Below are 24916 nucleotides of genomic sequence, written 5' to 3'. Positions count from 1 at the left end.
TAAATGAACGTCGTTGACCAATAAACCCCCGGGAACCCGCCTGGAGGGACTTACTAGCTCCCCCACCCGAAACGCACCGAAAAACGCAACCGAAAACCCCGCCCGAAACAACCGTATTTCATATGCGGACGAACAAACTTCCCCCAATACCCCAAAAATTCTGCGTAGTACGGAAAATGTCACCGGCCTCCGCGCATCACTGCTCTGACATCCCTTCTTGTATCCCTTTACCGCTTGCCTTACCCAAACGACTTCGTAAAATCCTCCCTCCCCTCCAGTTTAAACAAAAAGGCCAGGGCCGCCAGCTTCTTTTCCAACGCAGAGACTGACCCCACCTTTTCCATGTGTCTGGACACAAAATACACCACTAACCAGCCCATCTCCATGTCTGCCCGCTCCACCTCCGCCAACCGCTTAAAACCAGCCCATTCCGCCCATACCTTAGCATATGCCGTCCACGTCGGCCCACTCACCGACCTCCTGAGCCAGTCTGCTGCGGCTCCAAAGCAAGTCCCCACATCCACCCTGGGCAAGGAACCCCTTCCGCGTCGGCCCCTGGAGCCAGCTCCCTGAACCTGTCCCACTGGAATCGAGACAGGGCGTCAGCAAGCCTATTATCCACCCCCGGAATATGCACTGCATACAGGAAAATATTCCACTGAAGACAACGTAACACCAGGTGCCGCAGCAACCGCACCACCGGAACCGATGAACCGGAGATACGATTGATGACCTGCACCACCCCCATGTTGTCGCAGTTCAACCTGATCTTCAGATCCCTGCATTCTGCCCCCCATAGCTCAATTGCCACCACCACTGGGAATAGCTCCAGTAGCACCAGGTTCTTTTCAAAACCCGCCGCCACCCAGGACTCCGGCCATGCCTCCGCGCTCCACCTTCCCTTAAAGAAGGCCCCGTAACCTGTGGATCCAGCCGCGTCCGTGACCAGATCCAAATCAAAATTGCTGAAGGGGCCGGACATCCAAATGGCCCTCCCGTTGTATGTCTCTAGAAATGTGTCCCACACCTGTAAATCAGCTTTTAGATCCCTTGTCAACCTAATGTAGTGCTTCGGTGCCCGAACACCCGCGGTTGCTGCCGACAGCCGTCGGCAAAAGACCCTGCCCATAGGGATGATGCGGCAGGCGAAGTTCAATTTTCCCAATAACGACTGCAACGTCCGCAACTGAACTTTGTCCTGCCCCACCATCCCCCGAATCTCCATCCGGAGATTCTCAACCTTGTCCCTCGGAAGCCTACACTCCATTTTTTCTGAATCAATCATGATACCTAGAAACATCAATTCCGTGCGCGGGCCCTCCGTCTTGTCGGCCGCCAGCGGCACTCCGAACTTCTCCGCAATGTGCTGCAATGTTGCCAGCAAGACTGCGCACACTTTGGATGACGGGGGTCCCACGCACAGGTAGTCATCAAGATAGTGGATAACTGAATCCACCCCTGCCACGTCCCTGACCACCCACTCCAAGAAGGAACTAAATGTCTCAAACAGTGCGCAGGAAATCGAGCATCCCATTGGCAAACACTGATCCACGTAAAACTCCTCTTGCCACCGGCAACCCAAAAGCCTAAAACTGTCCGGGTGAACCGGCAGCAAGCGGAACGCAGCCTCAATGTCCGACTTCGCCATCAGGGCGCCCCTCCCGTAACGCCGCACCCACCGCACCGCCGCGTCAAACGACGCGTACGACACGGAGCATGCTTCTGGATCTATTGCGTCATTCACCGACCCCCCCTTTGGAAAAGACAAGTGGTGAATGAGGCGATACTTGTTTGGTTCCTTCTTGGGCACCACCCCCAGAGGTGACACTACCAAATCCGGCAGTGGCATCTCCGTGAACGGCCCAGCCATCCTGCCCAGTTCCACTTCTTTTGCTAGTTTTTTCGATACCACTGAAGGATTCTCCAAGGCAGACCGCAGATTCTTCGCCAAGGGTGGCACCTTCGACAAAGAACTGGGAATGACAAATCCCTCGGAGAACCCCGACGCGAGCAGCCGAGCTGCCGCCCTATCCGGGTACCTATCTAGAAAAGGTCCCATCTTTTCCACCCTCACTGGCGTTACCCCCTTTGCTAGCAGCGTCCCCCCCCCCGCTTGCCCTTCTTAAAACACCGTGACAGGGGGTGAGCACCCCCGCATCCGGAGCACTCGTGCTTAAAACGACAGGTTCCCCCAAACTTGCAGGAACCTTCGTTGAACTGCCAGCACACCCCCCATTTTTTCCCGGCCGGCGATCCAGAGGTGGGTGTACCCCCGGCCCCCCCCTGAAAAAACGGTGTATTAGTCCTGGGAGCGGAAATCATCCTCATCCACAAGCTAATATCCTTATGGTCCCAACGCAGAAACGGGCGAACCGCCCGCCGCTGCCGAAACTGCTCGTCGTACCGCAGCCATCCCGTTCCCCCATAAACCCGCTGTGCTTCCCCTATGGCGTCCATGTAGCAGAAAAGCGCCGAACAATGCTCCGGGCTTTTCTCTCCAATGACGCTGGCCATGATTGCAAACGCTTGCAACCAGTTGCTAAACGTACGGGGAATCAATCCATACCTCCTCTTTTCCTCATCATCCTTTTTTATCCCATCCGTTTTAACCCTGTCAAGATTGAATTTTTCTAAAGGCAACAGGGAAAAAATTTCAACATACTCACCCTTTTCTATCTTATCCTTGACCTCCTGTTTCAAATGGGACCCCAGTGGACCCTCAAAGCATACATACATTTCCCCTCTCGCCGCATCTTCCAGCCTGACCTCATCCCCCTTTCCCCCCCCCCCGGGCTTCCCACCCCCTGCGGCGTCTCCTGACCCACCCTCGGGTGCCGCCCCCTTTTCCCCACCAACCAGGGCTGGTGCCCCAACCACTACGGGGGGCACAGCATTAGCCCCCAACCAGGGCGCAGCCTGCGGCGGCGTCACCACCCCGCCCCCCCCGGCAAAACGTTGCATTAGCTCCCCCATACCCCTCAATAACTCTTGCAGCCCACCAGGAGAACCCTGGGCGGCAGGCATTACCCCCGCCACCCCGGGGCCCCCGGAAGGCGGCAGGACATTACTCCCCACATTGCCCCCTGTTACCTGAGGCCCGCCCCCCCCAACCCCCAACAATGAGCATAACAAAGCAGCAACATCCCCAGAAGTAAAATTAGTTAACTTACCAGGCTGACCAGGAGCATCCCTCACAGCCGACAACGGAAGCTCCACCGCTGGCGAATCCTCCACCCGATCTTCCTCATCCGATCCCGATGACTCCACCTCAGAACGACCTTCCAAGACCGGCGTTGCCGACGACGTCAGCCCCCCAGGCCCGGTAAGCCTGGAGGCCGAAGACCCCAGCCTCTCGGCGGGTCGTCCTCTCCCCCTCAACCCGGTCGTGGACGCATCAAAATGTCCGCTCTGTCCCTGGGATCTACCGGACACCTCCCTCCGCCTTTCAAGTGAATCCGGCCTCCCCGCTGACCTGGAGCCGGTGGTCCCGATCCGTGAGGACCCCCCGGCCGTTCCATTGCTTGTCTCTGGTTGGGGCCCCCCCCCTTTTGTTTCCGTCTGCTCCTGAGGGACCCGCTCCTGCTGCTGTCTTCTTTTTGGGCAAGACACGGGCGCCATTACGGCCCGATGCCCCGCCCGCAGGGCCCAAATTGAGTGGCGTATTGCGTCTACCTGCACCCCCGGCCGAAGCATGAGAGCGCTTGGCCGGCGGGGGTGACGGATCCTCCCGAGGGCTCCTATTATGGCGCTGGGTCCTGGCAGTTGTTGCGGGGGAATAACGATCCGGCGCTCGCGACCGCCGAGCATGTGGTGTAGCTACCTCTGCGGCCTGCGACCCCCCCCCCTTCTACTGGAATAAGGGCCCCCATCTGCTCCTCAAGCCATCCTGGTTCTCTATTCGCCGCTGCTGCGCGCAGTTTTGCCAAAAATAAGTCAATTTTCTGCATTTTCTTTTGAGTGAAAACGCTGCTGTGCAGATGGGAGAAAAAAAACTGTCCTCCTTGTCTGCTTCCTTCCCGGGGCTGTGCACGTGGCCCGCCCCCGCCCCCCTTATATACCACTCCTCCCCCTTCTTCCAATTGGTCCCCAGCCTCCTCCCTTGCTACCACCTCCTTCCTTAACCCCTTGGTTGCCTGCATCCACCACCAGTCATGCCCGGCCCTGCATTATATTTCCTTTGTGTTTGTCATTCCGGGCCTCACTGACTGCATGATGGGGCGGAGACTGATGCGTGTGGTTTATTATAGTTATGGGTGTGGCTTAGCATCATGCATGACTCACCAATGGGCGGATGGCAATGAAAAATGGGCGTGGTTATTATAAATAAGAACATGGCTTGACATAATGCATGACCCATCAAAGAGTGAATACCGATGAAAAATGGGTGTGGTTTATTATAAATATGGACGTTGCTTGACATAATGCTTGACCCACTAAGTGGTGGTTACCAATGCTAATGGGGGGGGGGTGTTATTAAAAATAAGGGGTGGTTTGACATAATGCATGACCCACTAACAAATGGATGCCAATGAAAAATGGGTGGGGTTTATTTTAAATATAGATGTGGCTTGACATATTGCATGACCCACTAAGGAGTGAGGGACGCCTACTAGCATACGTATGTAGGCATAGGACACGCCCCCTGACACACCCACTTAAAGGAGAATTAACCAAAAAAAAGGTCAATTAAATCTACAAGGGCTTTTTTTTTTACCACAACTATTCCTTTGTATTGGTTTTTAAAATGTACAAATGCAGAAATGTAGAGATTGGATGAAAGGTTTAGCTCTGAGAAACACTTTTTGATAGATAAAAAGTGGATTTTATATACAACTCTATAGACATCTGTGTTTTGCTTGGAGATCAAATACTTATTTTACTCACTGAACTGCAACTCCATTGATAACATTTGTATCGTGTGATCTCTCTGGAGTTTTGGTTGATATTCTGTCTCTATCATATAAAATACACCTAAAATTATAGACCCTTCATTTCTATGTAAGGGGGGAAATTACACAATCTGCAGGGGAACAAATATCCCCCCCCCCACACTGTGTGTGTGTGTGTGTGTGTATATATATATATATAGATCTCCCTCTTTCTTATCTATCTATCTATCTATCTATCTATCTCTCTATCTATCTATCTATCTTATCTATCTATCTATCTATCTATCTATCTATCTATCTATCTATCTATCTATCTATCTTATCTATCTATCTATCTATCTATCTATCTTATCTATCTATCTATCTTTCTTACCTATCTTATCTATCTATCTATCTTATCTATATATGTATCTTATCTATCTATCTATCTATCTATCTATCTATCTATCTCTCTATCTATCTATCTATCTATCTTATCTATCTATCTATCTATCTTATCTATCTATCTATCTTTCTTACCTATCTTATCTATCTATCTATCTTATCTATATATGTATCTTATCTATCTATCTATCTATCTATCTATCTATCTATCTATCTATCTATCTATCTTATCTATCTATCTGTATCTTATCTATCTATCTATCTATCTATCTATCTATCTTTCTTACCTATCTTATCTATCTATCTATCTTATCTATATATGTATCTTATCTATCTATCTATCTATCTATCTATCTATCTATCTATCTATCTATCTATCTATCTATCTTATCTATCTCTCTATCTATCTATCTATCTATCTATCTATCTATCTATCTATCTATCTATCTATCTATCTATCTATCTTATCTATATATGTATCTTATCTATCTATCTATCTATCTATCTATCTATCTATCTATCTATCTATCTATCTATCTATCTTATCTATCTCTCTATCTATCTATCTCTCTATCTATCTATCTATCTATCTATCTATCTTATCTATCTATCTATCTTATCTATCTATCTATCTATCTATCTATCTATCTATCTATCTATCTATCTATCTATCTATCTATCTATCTATCTTGTCTATCTATCTATCTATCTATCTTATCTATCTATCTTATCTATCTATCTTATCTATCTATCTGTCTTATCTATCTGTCTTATCTATCTATCTATCTATCTATCTATCTATCTATCTATCTATCTATCTATCTATCTATCTATCTATCTATCTATCTTGTCTATCTATCTATCTATCTATCTTATCTATCTATCTGTCTTATCTATCTGTCTTATCTATCTATCTATCTATCTATCTATCTATCTATCTATCTATCTATCTATCTTATCTATCTATCTTATCTTATCTATCTATCTATCTTATCTTATTATCTATCTATCTATCTATCTATCTATCTATCTATCTATCTATCTATCTATCTTATCTTATATTATCTTATTATCTATCTATCTATCTATCTATCTATCTATCTATCTATCTATCTATCTATCTATCTATCTATCTATCTATCGTATCTATCGTATCTATCGTATCTATCTTATCTATCTTATCTATCTATCTATCTATCGTATCTATCGTATCTATCGTATCTATCTTATCTATCTATCTATCTTATCTACATACTGTATATATATATATATATATATATATATATATTCTCTCTCTTGGAAATAGAAAAAATGATATACAAACATTAGATATTTCCAAATCGATCGTTTTCGGCTAATAACTGGTTTGCGCCCGTCTTTAGGTAGGAACGATCACTATATATACAGTACAGACCAAAAGTTTGGACACCCCTTCTCATTCAAAGAGTTTTCTTTATTTCCATGACTATGAAAATTGTAGAGTCACACTGAAAACTATGAAGTAACACATGTGGAATTATACAGAACAAAAAAGTGTGAAAGAACTGAAAATATATTTCATATTCTAGGTTCTTCCACCTTTTGCAGCAGACACATCTCTAGAACTGGTAAGAGGAGACGGTGTGAATCCGGCCTTCATGGTAGAATATCTGGGCCGCACACACGACCAGGCCATTTTTTGCGATACGGTCGTGCTACACTGTACCTAAACAATTTTTTTTTATCATTTTGTTACAACAAATAGAGATTTTGGTGGTATTTGATCACCTCTGGGTTTTTTTTTTGCGCTATAAAACAAAAAAGCAATACAATATTTTTTAACTTTTTGCTATAATACATATCCCCCAAAAAATAAAAATTAATTCTTTACCAGTTTAGACCAATATATATTCTTCTACATATTTAAACAAATTAAATAAATGCAAAGAGTGTATATTGATTGGTTTGCGCAAAAGTTATAACGTCTACAAAATAGGGGATATGTTTATGGCATTTTGATTATTTATTTTTTACTAGTAATGGCGGTGACCTGCGATTTTTAGTGGGATTGCGACATTACGGCGGACACTTCAGACACTTTTGACACATTTTTGGGATCATTGACCATTGACAGCGTTCAGAGCTATAAAAATGCACTGATTCCTGTGTAAATGTCACTGGCAGGGAAGGGGTTAACACTAGGGGGTGATCAAGGGGTTAAATGTGTTCCCTGGGAGGTGTTTCTAACTGTAGGGGAAGGGGACTGACTGGGGAGGAGAGAGATCGCTGTTCCTGATCACTAGGAACAGATGATCTTGCTGTAATCCCCTGACAGAACGTTCTGTCTCTCGTTCCCGCAATCACGGGTGGCCGGGGGACATTGCGGCCCCCAGTCACGAGCATTGGCTCCCCCGCTGTGCTGCGGGCATGCCTGTGGCTATGGCTCCTTAAAGGAGCCGATGTACAGCTGTAGCGATTTGCAGGAACGGCGTACACCTATGGCAGTTTGCGGGAATGGCGTACACCTATGGCGGTTTGCGGGTACAGCGTACATCTATGGCGGTTTGCGGGAATGGCGTACACCTATGGCGGTTTGCGGGAACAGCGTACACCTATGGTGGTTTGCGGGAACGGCGTACACCTATGGCGGTTTGCAGGAACGGCGTATACCTATGGCGGTTTGCGGGAATGGCGTACACCTATGGCGGTTTGCGGGTACAGCGTACATCTATGGCGGTTTGCGGGAACGGCTTACACCTATGGCGGTTTGCGGGAACAGCGTACACCTATGGCGGTTTGCGGGAACGGCGTACACCTATGGCGGTTTGCAGGAACGGCGTATACCTTTGGCGGTTTGCGGGAATGGCATACACCTATGGCGGTTTGGGGGTACAGCGTACACCTAGGGCTGTTTCAGGTATTGGCTTACACCTACGGCGGTTTGCGGGAATAGCTTACACCTATGGCGGTTTGTGGAAACGGCGTACACCTATGGCGGTTTGCGGGTACAGCGTACACCTATGGCGGTTTGTGGGAATGGCATACACCTATGGCGGTTTGCGGGAATGGCATACACGTATGGCGGTTTGCGGGAACGGCGTACACCTATGGCGGTTTGCGGGAACGGCGTACACCTATGGCGGTTTGCGGGAATGGCATACACCTATGGCGGTTTGCGGGAACGGCGTACACTTATGGCGGTTTGCGAGAATGGCATACACCTATGGCGGTTTGCGGTAATAGCTTACACCTATGAGGGTTTGCGTTTACAGCGTACACCTATGGTGGTTTGCGGGAACGGTGTACACGTGGTGTTATTGGATAATGGTAGACAATACCCAGTTTTATTGGATAATGGTAGAAAATACCCAGTGTTATTGGATAATGGTAGACAATGCCCGGTGTTATTGGATAATGGTAGACAATGCCCGGTGTTATTGGATAATGGTAGACAATGCCCGGTGTTATTGGATAATGGTAGAAAATACCCGGTGTTATTGGATAATGGTAGACAATGCCCGGTGTTATTGGATAATGGTAGACAATGCCCGGTGTTATTGGATAATGGTAGAAAATACCCGGTGTTATTGGATAATGGTAGACAATGCCCGGTGTTATTGGATAATGGTAGAAAATACCCGGTGTTATTGGATAATGGTAGACAATGCCCGGTGTTATTGGATAATGGTAGACAATGCCCGGTGTTATTGGATAATGGTAGAAAATGCCCGGTGTTATTGGATAATGGTAGACAATGCCCGGTGTTATTGGATAATGGTAGAAAATGCCCGGTGTTATTGGGAATTTAGATTAAAATGCTCAATGGGTCAGTGGGAGAAAATTGCCACGTGTGATTGAGCACTAGTAAAAAAAAAAGGCCAGTCATCATTGGTCAATCAGAGAAAAATGCCCAGCATTATTGGATAATCATACAAAAATGCCAGGAGTTATTGTATAATAATTCCTGGCATGGGTGATCAGACCCATATGCAGTGTTGTAACTTGGAAATACATTTCTGAGCTTTACGACTTTGTGTACCAGTGGTAGGCAGTCTGGGGTTTTCCATTGCTGCCCAGTTCTCAGTAAGTACAGTTGTCCATGTCGGCAGAGGCCCAGTTTGGTGAAGGTCTATAAAGCTTATGGTGGGATCAAGGCCCTGATGAAACTTGTAGGATGGAGTGGCCTGGGGGGGGGGGGGGGCACACAGAGAATCTTAGATGAGAAGAGACCATGGGAAGAAGGAAGTGATTGGATTGGTGCAGGGTTCTACTTCTTGGTTTTTATTAGGGCTGTGCGTTAAACGCGATATTAACGGCGTTAACGCAAACCCATGTTAACGCCGTCAATATTTTTATCGCGCGATTAACGCAGGAGCCCTCGGGGAGGACATGCAGAGTGTGCAGCGGCACGGCGCGGCTTACCTTCTCGCTGGATTCACAGGCAAGTTACTCACCTTGCCCCTGGATCCAGCGATGCCACCCCGCTGTGTGATCGAGCGGGTCCTCCTTGCTTGGCGGGTCCTCCTCGCTTGGCGGGTCCTCCTCGCTTGGCGGGTCCTCCTCGCTCGGCGGGTCCTCCTCGCTCGATTCACAGTGCCTGTGTGCCGCCGAGCTCCGTTCCCTGCGACGTTACGACGCACGGGAGCGGAGAACGGCGCCAAATTTAAAAAAGTAAACAAACACAATACACACAGTATACTGTAATCTTATAGATTACAGTACTGTATGTAAAAAATACACACACCCCTTGTCCCTAGTGGTCTGCCCAGTGTTCTACATGTTCTTTTATAAAATAAAAACTATTCTTTCTGCCTGAAAAACTGTAGATTGTCCAAAAGTGTCCCTTTATGTCAAAAATGGTTTTAGATCAGCTAGAAAACAGCGATAATAAATTATAATCACTTGCAGAATTGTGCGATATTTGTGGGGAAATTCGTCATAAATTAGAGCGATTAATCGTGAGTTAACTATGACATTAATGCGATTAATCGCGATTAAAAATTTTAATCGTTTGACAGCACTAGTTTTTATACATACTACACTTTGCTGTCCTTTCGTTTCTGTGCTGTTTGAGTTTAACAAGGAAGTGCAATGTAGGACAAGTCCCTATCGTATGTAGACATTTTTTTATCTCAAGGTCCTCATGTTCTGGTGAGTGGTTTGCTGCACACTAAGATAGAAAGTTGAACAGAAACATGAGCAGAGTAAAGGGGAAGACCCGAATGTCTAATAGGAGCAGATGGCGACTGCACTATATACCGTATTTATTCGAGTATAACGCGCACCCGTGTATAACGCGCACCCCTAATTTTCAATTAAAAATCGGTATAAAATCATTGTAATTGCCAAAAATCATTTATGTCCAGCCATGCCCCCTGTATGTCCAGCCGTGCCCCCTGTATGTCCAGCCGTGCCCCCTGTATGTCCAACCGTGCCCCCGTATGTCCAGCCGTGCCCCCTGTATGTCCAGCCGTGCCCCCTGTATGTGTCCAGCCGTGCCCCCTGTATGTGTCCAGCCGTGCCCCCTGTATGTGTCCAGCCGTGCCCCCTGTATGTGTCCAGCCGTGCCCCCTGTATGTGTCCAGCCGTGCCCCCTGCATGTGTCCAGCCGTGCCCCCTGTATGTCCAGCCATGCCCCCTTACCTTTAATCACGCGGCGCGCGGGAACATTACAGACAGCGTTCGTTTGAACAGCTGTTTTCCCTGCCACGCATAGACACTCCCCCTCGTTCGCGATTGGACAGATCCGTCCAAGGGGGAGTGTCTACGCGCGGCAGGGAAAACAGCTATTCAAACGAAAGCTGTCTAATGTTCCCCCGCGCCGCGTGATTAATGTTGTAGCGGCGTTTGTGGCTTCGGTGGCGGCGGCGGTAGCAGCGGCGTGTGCGGCGGCGGTAGCAGCGGCGTGTGCGGCGGCGGTAGCGGCGGGGGGGAAAAAGTCCTCGAGTATAACGCGCACCCAAACTTTGAACTTTTTTTTGGGTATAAAATTTTGCGCGTTATACTCGAATAAATACGGGTATATGAGAGCTGTTATGTGGTTTACAGTGTTTGCTAAGCTCTGGGAAAATGTTCTTGTAAAGTTCAGTCTAATTGCCTTCAGTTACACGGTTGTGGTGATTAGGCAATGAGCTCGGATTTTCTGTTTTTTCTTTTAATCTGAAGAAATAAGAATTAGCATGATTTTTAGCAAAGCTCCACCATCATTTATTTCTAGCAAGATTTTAAATTACAGTAAAACCTCGGTTTGCGAGCATAATTCCAGAAACATGCTTGTAATCCAAAGCACTTGTATATCAAAGCATTTTTTTTACAGGGTATAAAACAGAAGAGAGGCGCCTCTAAGTGTAGCAATAAGTTGCTAAATGTTGTCCCTTCATTACATGTAACCATATTGCTACACTAATGGCGCGTACACACGATCATTTTTCTGCATGTCCAAAAAACAAAGGGCCAGATTCACATATAAATGCGGCGGCGTAACGTATCGTCTATACGTTACACCGCCGCAAGTTTTCATCGCAAGTGCCTGATTCACCAAGCACTTGCGTGTAAACTTACGGCGGCGGCGTCCGGCGCAAGCCCGCCTAATTCAAATGGGGCGTGTACCATTTAAATTAGGCGCGCTCCCGCACCGGACGTACTGCGCATGCTCCGTTTTGAAATTCCCGCCGTGCTTTGCGTGAAGTGATGTAATTTTTTTGAACGGCGACGTGCGTAACGTACGTTCGTATTCCTGGACGTCTTGCGCAAAAAAAAAAAAAATTTGAAATTCGACCCGGGAACGACGGCCATGCTTGTCTAAAGTTAAGCCATGAAATAGCAGGCTTAACTTTGCGACGGGAAAAAAATTACTAACGATGACGTAACGAACGCGAAAACCGTCGTGGATCGCAGTAAAACCTCATTTGCATACCCGACGCTGGAAAACTACGCGAACTCCACCCAGCGGCGGCGGAAGTATTGCATCCTAGGATCCGACGGTGTAAGTCAATTACACCTGTCGGATCTTAGGGATATCTATGCGTAACTGATTCTATGAACCAGGCGCATAGATACTCTCAGAGATACAACGGCGTATTAGGAGATACGCCGTCATATCTCTTCTGTGAATCTGGCCCAAAGTTTTTCCAACTTCATCATTAAAAACGACGTTGCCCACACACCATCGTTTTAAAAAAATGATCAACAAAGCGCGGTGACGTACAACACGTACGACGGCACTCTAAAGGGGAAGTTCCTTCGGATGGCGCCACCCTTGGGGCTGCTTTAGCTGATTCCTTGTTAGTAAAAGACGATTTGCGCTTCTCTGTCTGTTACAGCGTGATGAATGTGCTTACTCCATTATGAACGGTAGTTTTACCAGAACGAGCGCTCCCGTCTCATAACTTGCTTCTGAGCATGCGCGGGTTTTTCACGTCTTTTTAGCCCACACACGATAATTTTTTACAACCCGAAAAACTTCATTTTTTAAAACGACGTTAAAAAATGCAGCATGCTCGAATTTTTTTTTGTCCTTTTTCATGCCAAAAAATGATCGTGTGTATAGTGTATATTAGAGGTTCCTCTCTTCTCTTTTATACTCAGATGTGACATGACGCTACTCTTATTTCAAGACATCGCTTGTATGTATGTATGTATATATATATATATATATATATATATATATATATATATATATATATATATATGTGTATGTATATATATATATATATATATATATACTACCTCTCTCTCTCTTTACTCTCCCTCTCTCTCTTTACTCTCTCTCTCTTTACTCTCTCTCTATACTCTCCCTCTCTCTCTCTTTACACCCTCTCTCTCTTTACTCTCTCTCTATACTCTCCCTCTCTCTCTCTTTACACCCTCTCTCTCTTTACTCTCTCTCTCTCTATACTCTCCCTCGCTCTCTCTCTATACTCTCCCTCTCTCTCTCTATACTCTCCCTCTCTCTCTCTTTACTCTCTCTCTATACTCTCCCTCTCTCTCTCTCTCTTTACACCCTCTCTCTCTTTACTCTCTCTCTCTTTACTCTCCCTCTCTCTCTCTTTACATCCTCTCTCTCTCTCTCTTTACTCTCTCTCTATACTCTCCCTCTCTCTCTCTATACTCTCCCTCTCTCTCTCTCTCTATACTCTCCCCCTCTCTCTCTCTCTATACTCTCCCTCTCTCTCTTTACTCTCTCTCTATACTCTCCCTCTCTCTCTTTACACCCTCTCTCTCTTTACTCTCTCTCTACTCTCTCTCTCTTTACTCTCCCTCTCTCTCTTTACATCCTCTCTCTCTCTCTCTTTACTCTCTCTCTTTACTCTCTCTCTATACTCTCCCTCTCTCTCTATATACTCTCCCTCTCTATACTCTCCCTCTCTCTCTCTCTCCCTTTACTCTCTCTCTCATTACTCTCCCTCCCTCTCTCTCTCCCTTTACTCTCTCTCTCTCTCTTTACTCTCTCTCTCTCTTTACTCTCTCTCTCCCTCTTTACTCTCTCTCTCTATACAATTCAATTCAATTCAATTCAATTCAAATAAGCTTTATTGGCAGGACCAAATACATGTTAGCATTGCCAAAGCAAGAAAAAGAGGAAGGGGGTAATATAAAGGGGAAGGGGGGGTAATATAAAGGGGAATGTCTCTCATGTCCCTCTCAGTCTGTGACACGCGGTCACATATTGGGCAGCTATCTTCACCATTGGCTCCTCTTCTCCCAGTAGAATTTGGAATTTCCTCTTCTCTTCTGTAGAATTGAAGTCCGGGATGAGAGCGGAGAGTCTCTGGAAGTGAGTGTCCCTCACTGATGAGTACTTGGTGCAATGTAACAGGAAGTGTTCCTCATCCTCAGGGACCCCCTGGTCACATTGTAGCAGGAAGTGTTCCTCATCCTCAGGGACCCCCTGGTCACATTGCTGGCACAGTCTGCTCTCCCTGGGCTTGTAGGTCTGTCTGTGCCGCCCTAATTCCATTTCCAGGCTGTGGGCGCTCAGTCTGTACGGCTCATTGTCTGTCTTTGGGGTCTTGTAGCACCTCCAGGTACGGGGCCAGTTTGTATTCTCTCTGCAGTGACTGGTAAATTGTTAGTTTTTTGGAGTTTGTTATTGCGTGTCTCCATTCTCCAACATGTTTCTCTTTGGAGTTATAAGTTATGATTTTTATTTGAGATTTTGTCAGGCCGCATTGCTGAGAGTTTTGGGGAGACAAGGTGTTGATGAGTTGTTGCAGGCCACACGGCTTGGACTGGTTCTTACTGTCCAGTAAGGCTTGATGGTGGTAGGAGTTGGGACTGCTGTTTTGTAGGTGGTCCCAGTATGATAGCGCCCTCTTCTGTACTGCGAGAAGTAAGGGAAATCTGCCCAGCTCGGACCGGCAAGCACTGTTGGAGGTGCTCCGATGAACTTGGAGGAGGTGCTTGCAAAATTCCAGATGGAATATTTCTGTTTGGCTGGGGTCCCATTTGGATTGGTCTGGGTAGGTGACAGGCAGGGCCGGCGCTACCACTAGGCAGATTAGGCAGTCGCCTAGAGCGCACTGCCGCCTAGAGCGCAGCCACGGCCGCTGGCTTAACTACACTCCACTGGGAGGAGAGGGTGCCTGGAGCATATCAATGTGCCTCATCCTCTACCCGGCTGTCAAGCACCATGTGTGTGGCTGCGCGGCAATCAGTAGCACCCTTGGGGAGGCGTGGGCGGCTGGGCATCCATCGCTATAATGGCAGTGAACAGCGAGGGGCCAGCCGACTCAAACGCAGATAAGCCCGGGATTCGGGAGAAGAGCTCCACCGTGACACCGCCTCCTCCTTGACCTCGTCCTCTGACCCCGCCTCCCCAGGAGACAAGCGGGCACAGCGTACCCCATGCTGCCTTCCAGAGCATGGACTGCTCCAAGTTCCTCCGCATGCTCTGATGTGAGGACCGGAGCTGACAGGCTCGCCGCTCACTGGGGGCACAGAGGACGGGCAGGACTCAGGCTGCTGAGCCTGCGGGAGCCACTGGAATTGGACGGATTGTGCAGGAGACTGACATCATTGCATGGAAGGTACTGTCTGTCGTCAAACACACCTGCAGACAGAGACTGGGACAGAGGTGGGACTGCAGGGACAAGGCTAGGAGTCTCTTATCTCCCCCCAACTCCCCCTCCCTTTCTCAAGCCCCCTCCCCTCTTTCTAAGCCCCCCTCTCAGTCCTTCTCTCTCGATCAGCCCCCTCCCTATACCCTCAGCCATCTCTATACCCTCAGCCATCCCTATACCCTCAGCCATCCCTATACCCTCAGCCATCCCTATACCCTCAGCCATCTCTATACCCTCAGCCATCCCTATACCCTCAGCCATCTCTATACCCTCAGCCATCCCTATACCCTCAGCCATCCCTATACCCTCAGCCATCCCTATACCCTTAGCCATCTCTATACCCTCAGCCATCTCTATACCTTCAGCCATCCCTATACCCTCAGCCATCCCTATACCCTCAGCCCTCCCTATACCCTCAGCCCTCCCTATACCCTCAGCCCTCCCTATACCCTCAGCCCTCCCTATACCCTCAGCCCTCCCTATACTCTCAGCCCTCCCTATACCCTCAGCCCTCCCTATACCCTCAGCCATCCGTATACCCTCAGCCACCCCTATAAACTCAGCCATCCCTATACCCTCAGCCATCCCTATACTCTCAGCCACCCCCCTCCTTTCTCTCTCAGCCCCCTGTCTTTCAGCCATCCCCCCTCTCTCAGCCCTCCCTATTTTCTCAACCCCCGTCTCTCTCTAAGCCCCTCCCTTTTCTCCTAGCCCTCCCTATTTTCTCAGCCCCCCCTCTCTAAGCCCCCTCCCTATTCTCTCAGCCCCCCCTTAGCCCACCTGTCTATCAACCCACCCATCTCTATCAGCCCCCCTCTCTTAGCCCTCCCTCCATTCTTAGCACTCCCTCTCTCAGCCCCCACTCTCCTAACACCCCCTCTCTCTCAGCCCCCCTTCTCCCTCTCTCTCAGCCCCCCTTCTCCCTCTCTCTCAGCCCCCCTCTCCCTCTTCTCAGCCCCCCTGTTCCTCTCTCTCAGCCCCCCTCTCCCTCAGCTCCCCTCTCCCTCTCTCTCAGCCTCCCTTCTCCCTCTCTCTCAGCCCCCCTCTCCCTCTCTCTCAGCCCCCCTGTTCCTCTCTCTCAGCCCCCCTCTCCCTCAGCTCCCCTCTCCCTCTATCTCAGCCCCCCTGTTCCTCTCTCTCAGCCCCCCTCTCCCTCAGCTCCCCTCTCCCTCTCTCTCAGCCCCCCTCTTCCTCTCTCTCAGCCCCCCTCTCCCTCAGCTCCCCTCTCCCTCTCTCTCAGCCCCCCTCTCCCTCTCTCTCAGCCCCCCTCTCCCTCAGCTCCCCTCTCCCTCTCTCTCAGCCCCCCTCTCCCTCCTACCTCTCTCTCAGCCCTCCCTCCTACCTCTCTCTCAGCCCTCCCTCCCTCCTACCTACCTCTCTCTCAGCCCTCCCTCCTACCTACCTCTCTCTCTCAGCCCTCCCTCCTACCTACCTCTCTCTCTCAGCCCTCCCTCCCTCCTACCTACCTCCCTCCTACCTACCTACCTCTCTCAGCCCTCCCTCCCTCCTACCTACCTCTCTCTCTCTCTCTCTCAGCCCGCCCTCCCTCCTACCTACCTCTCTCATGCCCCATCTCTCTCAGCCCCCTCTTTTAGCTCTCCCTCCTCTCTTAGCCTTCCCTTCATTCTTAGCCAGCCCTCCCTCTCTCAGCCCCCACTCTCTCAACCCCTCTTCTCTTAAAGCCTCCCTCTCTTACAGCCGCCCTCTCAGTCCCCCTCTCTCTTAGCCCCCCTCTTCCCTCCTCCCCAATTAGCTGGTCGTGCCTAGGGCACAAAATTGGCTAGCACTGGCCCTTTTCAGGTAGGTCAGTGTATGTGTCAAGTCACATGTGTTACAAGGGCAAAGGGGGTGGAGTCAGGGGCAGAGCCAAAGTGGGGGGCGGCAAAATGAGGTTTCGCCTAGGGTGTCAAAAATCCTTGCACCAGCCCTGGTGACAGGACCCCAAACTTCGCTGCTCTCCCTCTCTCTCCCTTTACTCTCTCTCCCTTTACTCTCTCTCTCTCTTTATTCTCTCTCTATACTCTCCCTCTCTCTCTCCCTTTACTCTCTCTCTCTCTCTCTTTACTCTCTCTCTATACTCTCCCTCTCTCTCTCCCTTTACTCTCTCTCTCTCTTTACTCTCTCTCTCTCTCTCTCTCTCTCTCTCTCTACTCTCCCTCTCTCTCTCTCTCTCTTTACTCTCTCTCTCTCTCTTTACTCTCTCTCTCTCTATATATATATATATATTGATATATATACTCTCTCTCTCTCTCTTTACTCTCTCTCTCTCTTTACTCTCTCTATACTCTCCCTCTCTATACTCTCCCTCTCTCTCCCTTTACTCTCTCTCTCTCTTTACTCTCTCTCTCTCTCTTTACTCTCTCTCTCTCTCTTTACTCTCTCTCTCTCTCTTTACTCTCCCTCTCTCTCCCTTTTCCCTCTCTCTCTTTACTCACTCTCTCTCCCTTTACTCTCTCTCTCTCTCTCTCTCTCCCTTTACTCTCTCTCTCTCTCTTTACTCTCTCTCTCTCTCTTTACTCTCTCTCTCTCTCTTTACTCTCTCTCTCTCTCTTTACTCTCCCTCTCTCTCCCTTTTCCCTCTCTCTCTTTACTCACTCTCTCTCCCTTTACTCTCTCTCTCTCTCTCTCCCTTTACTCTCTCTCTCTCTCTTTACTCTCTCTCTCTCTTTACTCTCTCTCTCTCTTTACTCTCTCTCTCTCTCTCTCTATACACTCCCTCTCTCTCCCTTTACTCTCTCTCTTTTCTCTCTCTCTCTCTCTCTCTCTTTACTCTCTCTCTCTCTCTCTCTCTCTCTCTACTCTCCCTCCCTTTACTCTCTCTCTCTCTTTACCCTCTCTCTCTTTACTCTCTCTCTCTTGTAAATAGAAAAAATGATATACAAATATACAAACATTAGATATTTCCAAATCGATCGTTTTGGGCTAATAACTGGTTTGTGCCCTTCTTTAGGTAGGAACAATCAATATATATATATATACACACAGATATACACAAATATAAAATACATTAATAATTAAATATAAATAATAAAATATAAATATTCAATAATAAATACATATTGGGTAACCACATGAATCAGCAAACCTCTGAAGAGAAATCCTCGGCAGAGCAGGAATTCCGGGGGGGTGATAGAAGGTAGAATGTGAAACCACTGAACAGACTGCAGTGATGAGAAACAGAAGTGAAACCAAAACGTGTGATGCCTCATACACGCCATCCGAAAACCGGCCGACAGATCGTTTATTTTTTTTCTTGCATGCTAGTCACATATCGAAAATGGAGAGGATACTAAAGTTACGGAAATTTCCCATACGACAGAATAAAAAAGCGGGAAGTGATGTGACGTGTTGTAATGTATTTGTGTTGTATTTTCGGACGACAACAATACTGACTAAACGAAAATCTGATCTGGAAAATGTTTGTATTTGTCTGATCAGATAATAATATCGGATGAACTGTCGTGATCGGCTCTCGAAATCTCCGATTATCGTACGATCGTACGTAGGGGTGCAACGGATCGTCATTGATCCGTGATCCGCACGGATCAACCTATTCGGATCGGCACACATGTGATCCGTATGATCCGTACATTGCGAGCTCCCTCAGCCTCCTCTCACTGCAGTACACTGACTGACAAGAAAGAAGGAGGCGCTAGCACTCGGCCAATCAGGATGCAGAACAGAAGCGACGACCCAGAGTTGCCCTGCCTCCAAACCAATCAGCGGGCGCGTTACAAGCAGGCAGAGTGTGTTAGTGTTTTGGCCGGAGCCATGTGTGAAGGGAGGAGGAGTGCTGCGGAGCCCGGGGGGGGGGGGGGGGGGGGGGGGGGTGGCCGAGTGTTTGTTATTGTGTTCCTGGACGGGGGACGGGGGAGGATGCTCTTCGGCATCACCAGCACTGGACGAGGACGAGAGCAGAACACATACGGTAGTTAATACATTGCGAGTATATGACACATTCCTCCCCTCCACACTGTGTCCCCTGTCATCACACACACACTACGGGGACACCATCATACCCCACAATAATCACTGACAGGTGAAGCCCTGCTGTGTCCTGCTGTGTGTGTCCGATCATATATTTTTTTATAGTTATTTTCAACACAAAACTGAGCTTATGTGCATAAATACAGTATTTAAAAATCCAACGGACTGTTTAGTTTTAAAAGCAGCAGCAAACCTCACATGCTTAAAGCGGTGGTTCCCCCTTAAAAACAACATTTTTTTATTCCACTGCCCCCCCACATTCCATCACGATTAATGCTCTTAATATTTTTTTCCTGCTGTACATACCTTAGTACAGCATCTTCACCCGTCCATCCGGGTTGCGAGTCCCGCGGGAGTGGGCGTTCCTCACAGGCTGTTGATTGACGTTTTCCCCAAAAACGAGCTCTCCCCCCCGTCGCGTAAGCCGCGTCACGGTTGGCGAAAGGAGCCGAACGGCGAGTCGGCGCTATACTGCGCATGTGCATCGCCGTTCGGCTCCTTTCGCCAATCGTGACGCGGCTTACGCGACGGGGGGGAGAGCTCGTTTTTGGGGAAAACGTCAATCAACAGCCTGTGAGGAACGCCCACTCCCGCGGGACCCGCAACCCGGATGCACGGGTGAAGATGCTGTACTAAGGTATGTACAGCAGGAAAAAAATATTAAGAGCATTAATCGTGATGGAATGTGGGGGGGCAGTGGAATAAAAAAATGTTGTTTTTAAGGGGGAACCACCCCTTTAATAATGTGACAGAACACCTCTGATTTTCACATTTAGTTAAATGTGAAAATCAGAGGTGTTCTGTCACATTAGCAAGCATGTAAGGTCAGCAGGTTTGCTGCTGCTTTTAAAATGTAACATTTAAACAGTCCGTCGGATTTTCAAACACTGGGCCAGATTCATGTACAATGGTGCAGATTTGCACCGGCGTGGCGCATCATTTTTAGACTACACCGGTCCAGCGCGGAGAGGCAGTTAGGTGATTCAAGAAACTTTTTTTGTCTACGATGCCCCAGCGGGGCGGATTTTAGACGGCGTAAGGCGGGGTAAGGCCAACTGGGAGTCACCCTATGCTAATGAAGCGGGGAGCGTGGCGCAGGGGTCACGCCGGGGCGCATCTTAGACCGCACATGCTCAGTGACATCCAGGGGTAAATGCCCCAATCTGCACATGCTCAGAACTGCGCCCCGGCGTGATCCCTGAGCTACGCCGACCCACTACCAAAGCCCAGTCCCTGAATCAGCCCAGACTTCCGCCCTGCAGGTGCAAATGTACTGAAGCTTTTTTTTTTCTAAGCTAGGTTGTTTGCATTGTGGTGGGGCAGTTATGGCTGATGAGGAATCCTCAGGTGGGCAGATGACCAATTTCAGCCCAGAGGAGAGGGCTGTAATTATTGAGGGCCTCTCCCAACATGGGGACCGCCTCTATGTGTTGTCCAGCAAGTGTTGTTGCTCAGTTCGTTTGTAACGCTGCTGCTTTAGCTGCTCTCCAGCTGACCTGTGCAAGTTTGGTGCAAAGTTACCCCTGCTTTTATGAGGTGTAACTTTGCACCGGAAATTTCAGCTCCGCTCACCGGGAGTAGCCTGCGCCGGACAAGCTTAAGTTGATGAATCGGCCCAAAAACCTCATTTGCATATTTAAAACACAAAAACCATGGCCGCGCCAGATCCGACCAGCATAAATCTGCGCCAACGCCGCGCCGGCGTGGAAAGGTTACACCGAGGCGATGAAGTCTATTTGGAGGCGTAATCTGGTTCTCTGGGTAAGGCGCAGAGAAAAAAAACGGTGTAAGTGCTTCATGAATCTGGCCCACTGTATTTAAGCATATAAACTCCATTTTGTGTTGAAAATAACTATGAAATATAAAACTCTGGTGGGTGTAACAAGATTTGTCTTTTTTTTTTTTTTGCTGATCCGAAAATGATCCGATCCGTGACTCCTGATCCGAGGATCGATCTGATCCGTGAGTTTTTTGATCCGTCGCACCCCTAATCGTACGATTTGATGCACAAAAAATAAAAACCGCAGAGGTGATCAAATACCACCAAAAGAAAGCTCATATATATAATATATATAAAAAAAAATTGGGGTACAGTGTTGTACGACCGCGCAATTGTCATTCAAAGTGCGACAGCGCTTAAAGCTGAAAATGGGCCTGGGCAGGAAGGTGCGTAAGTGCCTGGTATGGAAGTGGTTAAGCACGGTTGATGCAGTCTGACCACACCCACAGTTTTTTCCGTGGTTTTGTATATAACGATCCCCCGGAAGGAGCTGCTTATGTTTGTTCAGTTTGTTACTCTGCCTCTCAGCCCCAAAGGACCGTCTCAGCCCCCCTGCACACCCAGCAAACAGTCTACTAACAAACACAGTAAAACAGACACAAATATAGTGAACAGGAAGTTTGTTTACTGGGAGACTTTCCACAATCAATCAAACAGTGATCGGGTGACTCAATAGTCGAGGGTGGCAAACTGTGGTCTTTAAAGGGGTTGTAAACCCACATGCATCCTATGCATTAAAGTGAAAAAACTTCTGGCAGTCACCGGCCCTCCCAGCCCCCCCGTTTTTACTTACCTGAGCCCCGAATTTCCCGCGGCGGGGACGCGTTGTCCCTTTCTCCACGGGTTCCCGGCTCTTGATTGGATAGATTGATAGAAGCGCAGCCATTGGCTCCCGTTGCTGTCAATCAAATACAAAGACGCAGGCACCCGGGGGGCAGGGCTGAGACTGGCATTCGTGTCTATGGACGCAAGTGCTGGACTTGGGAGCCGCAAGGTAACCCCCCCCCCCAGGAGAGCATTTCTCAAAGGGGGTTATCTGATGTGGGGAGGAGCCACGAGAGCCGCTGAGGGACATCAGAAGAGGAGGATCGGGGCCACTCTGTGCAAAACGAGCTGCACAGTGGAGGTAAGTATACCATGTTTATTTAAAAAAAAAAAAAAGAGCCTTTACAACCCCCTTAATGTTGTTAAAGCGGGGGGGGGGGGGGTTCACCCCAAAAAAAAATTTAACATTACATTCAGGCGAGTTGTTAGAATGACAATCGGCTGTTTTTTTTTTTAAATCCTTGCCGTACATACCGTTTAATATATATATGTTCACCGCGGCTTCCGGGTATAATCTGCGGGACTGGGCGTTCCTAATTGATTGACAGGCTTCCGACTGGCGCATACAGCGCGTCACAAGTTGCCGAAAGCACCGTCGTAGCAACTGTGGGCACCCGGTTGTGTCAGCTTATGTCCTCATGGTTGGGCACGCACTGCACATGCACGAGCCATGCTGCGCTCTGCTATTCACCAGCCAATATTCTGGGACCTGTCCCAGAAGATCACTGACAGGGAGGGACTACCTAGGGCGAGAGGAGTCACCTAGGTGGCCATAAAGAGGAAGGAGGAAGTGGGACAGGGTCCCCCACTCCCCCTCCAAAAAATGACATGCCAAATGTGGCATGTAAGGGGGCAAGGAGTGCTTAAAGTAGATCTTCGCTTTAACTCAGTCAGTGAAAACAGGAAGAAGGGGGTAAGGAGGACCAGACATGACAGTCAGCTCACTCCCCTCTTTGAGGCTGGAAAGCCTGTGTACATAGTCATATGTGTTAATCTAAGTCTTTGGCTGCAATTCCCTCTGCATATACATACTACACCCACAGTCTTGGGTAGTGGTTTTATACGTGCTACACTAGGCTGTACTTCAATAACTGTGTTTACATTTGACAAGGAAGAGGAGTGAATAAACATGTGAAAAGTTAAGGGAAGCGATCTTCAATTTTGATGTAAAAAAAGAGAAGTTTTTCAAGAACTGTAAGTCCCGATCCCATATAGACCTCTTTTATGGGCTAAAGGTCGTAGTGAGTAATTTGGTAAACAACAAAGGAGGAAGTTTGCTCGGCAAGGATAAGCAGAGAGGAAAAATAAGCAGAGAAACGATGTACTTTGTAGGCGGACTGTTCTAGATATGGGGTCTATGACAGTTGTTTCCTTGTAGAAGTGTCCTGAACACCTCTAGCACAGTCAGTCAGTGTCAGCGGTGGAGTAGGGTGCTTCGGACCTTCCGCTTACGAGCCTGCTCTCACCCAGACCTGGCAGTCAGAAGCTAGGCAGACTCTCCATACCTGCGCTGCACAAGGAACAGCTCCTAGGAACCAGGAACCAGCTCCTTTCTCTCCTCGTGGACTCCTCTTTCCTCCGCAGGTAAGACCCTGTCTCTCAGGGCCTGACATCCTGGGGAACCACTGGCGGCCGTCCTTCTCAGGGCAGCCGTCACACAGACCCTACACTGCGGCTTCTCTGCCCCGTCTTTCGCCCGGCATCGCCGCCCGCACGGCCACCCACGATTGTGGTGGCCCCCAGACACCCCCCCCTGGGTGTATTTTCGGCGTTTCTACACGCCCGCGCCAGCCTGCTCCTTTTCGCGGCCGCCGCGCCTCAGGAAAGCCCGCGGCTTCAGCCGCGGCCTACCGGCGCGCCGACCGTTCTCCCTGCACTTGCTACCAATAGTGCAGATCGCTCTGGATTTTCGCCCCCGCACCCCTAGAGGTCCCCTCCACCCCCTGTTCAGCAACCAGATCGGTAAAATTATTTTTTTTACCAAAGCTGACAGCCCCCCCAGCCTGGGTCCTGTGTTTGCCTGGCGGCCATCTTGGTACACCCCAGCAGCAGTGACAACCAGCATCCCCCCCTTCTCCCCTCCATAAACCAACAGTCTTTGATCCAGGGTTTGATCCGATCGCCTTTAGGGATCAGGAAGGAATTTTTTTCCCTGCCGCAGCACATTGGCCAGCTTGCCCAGGGTTTTTTTGCCTTCCTCTGGACCAAAATTCCCTCGAGCGAGGATTCTGCGAATCCTCTCTCACCCAACACCCGCACCCCCGCCCACAGTGACTGGCAACAATGGTTAAATTGCGATACTCTGCAGAAACCATTTGGGGTCTGAGACAATTCGCAACAATATTACCTGCCGTCACCACAAGAGCCTTAAAATCAGATCAACTTTTGAGATTCGATCGTCGATCGATCATCAAAAATTTCAACCATTCAACACAGCTCAAGCACATATCATGTGCGTTGCTTAACACTAGATCGGCAGTAAAACACCGATCAGAAATCCATGATTTCTTACTACAAAACGATCTAGACTGCCTCTTTATTACAGAAAGTTGGCTGTCAGACGACTGCAACACCATTCTCGGAGAACTGGTACCAGCAAATTATCGCATCTTAACGGAAAATAGAATAGGGCAAAGAGGAGGAGGCCTGGCGGTGATTCATAAGTCTCATATTGCAATCACTAAACCGGTCCTTCAAAATCCTCTACCCTTTATGGAAACCCTTACGCTTCAACTTCAATCTCACTCCCAGGAGACCGTTCACATTCTCCTCTGCTATAGGCCCCCTGGGCCCAAATCGCAGTTGCTACCAGCATTAACAGAGTTCATATCCACTTACTCCCTTAACAGCAATCATCTTTTGCTGCTCGGGGATTTCAATCTGTGGGCCAACTCCTCACAGGATCCCATCGCGGACGCCTGCATCGACCACCTGGAAGGGTTAGGACTTCAGCAACTTATATGCGGACCCACGCATGCTTCAGGTCACACACTCGACCTAATTTTCAGACA

General features: G+C 48.6%; 2 protein-coding genes across 3 annotated transcripts in view; both read left to right on the top strand.

Annotated features, from left to right (window-relative positions):
* The first annotated feature begins 8533 nt into the window (after positions 1-8533).
* LOC120928394 (putative uncharacterized protein FLJ45035) lies at positions 8534-9061 on the top strand. Its single transcript, XM_040339492.1, has one exon. The coding sequence runs from the start codon at positions 8534-8536 to the stop codon at positions 9059-9061; it is 528 nt and encodes a 175-aa protein (XP_040195426.1).
* A 10112-nt stretch (positions 9062-19173) lies between these two features.
* Positions 19174-24916, top strand: part of LOC120928118 (butyrophilin-like protein 3) — a 67285-nt gene continuing 61542 nt past the window's right edge. For both annotated transcript variants that reach the window (XM_040339231.1, XM_040339229.1), the window contains exon 1: positions 19174-19241. In XM_040339231.1, coding sequence (XP_040195165.1) covers positions 19190-19241 — 52 coding nt within the window. In that variant the 5' untranslated portion in view covers positions 19174-19189. The remainder of the gene's footprint in view (positions 19242-24916) is intronic.

Source organism: Rana temporaria, chromosome 2, assembly GCF_905171775.1.
Source record: "Rana temporaria chromosome 2, aRanTem1.1, whole genome shotgun sequence".
NCBI classification, from domain to species: domain Eukaryota; kingdom Metazoa; phylum Chordata; class Amphibia; order Anura; family Ranidae; genus Rana; species Rana temporaria.
This window is presented reverse-complemented; position numbering and strand designations above follow the sequence as displayed.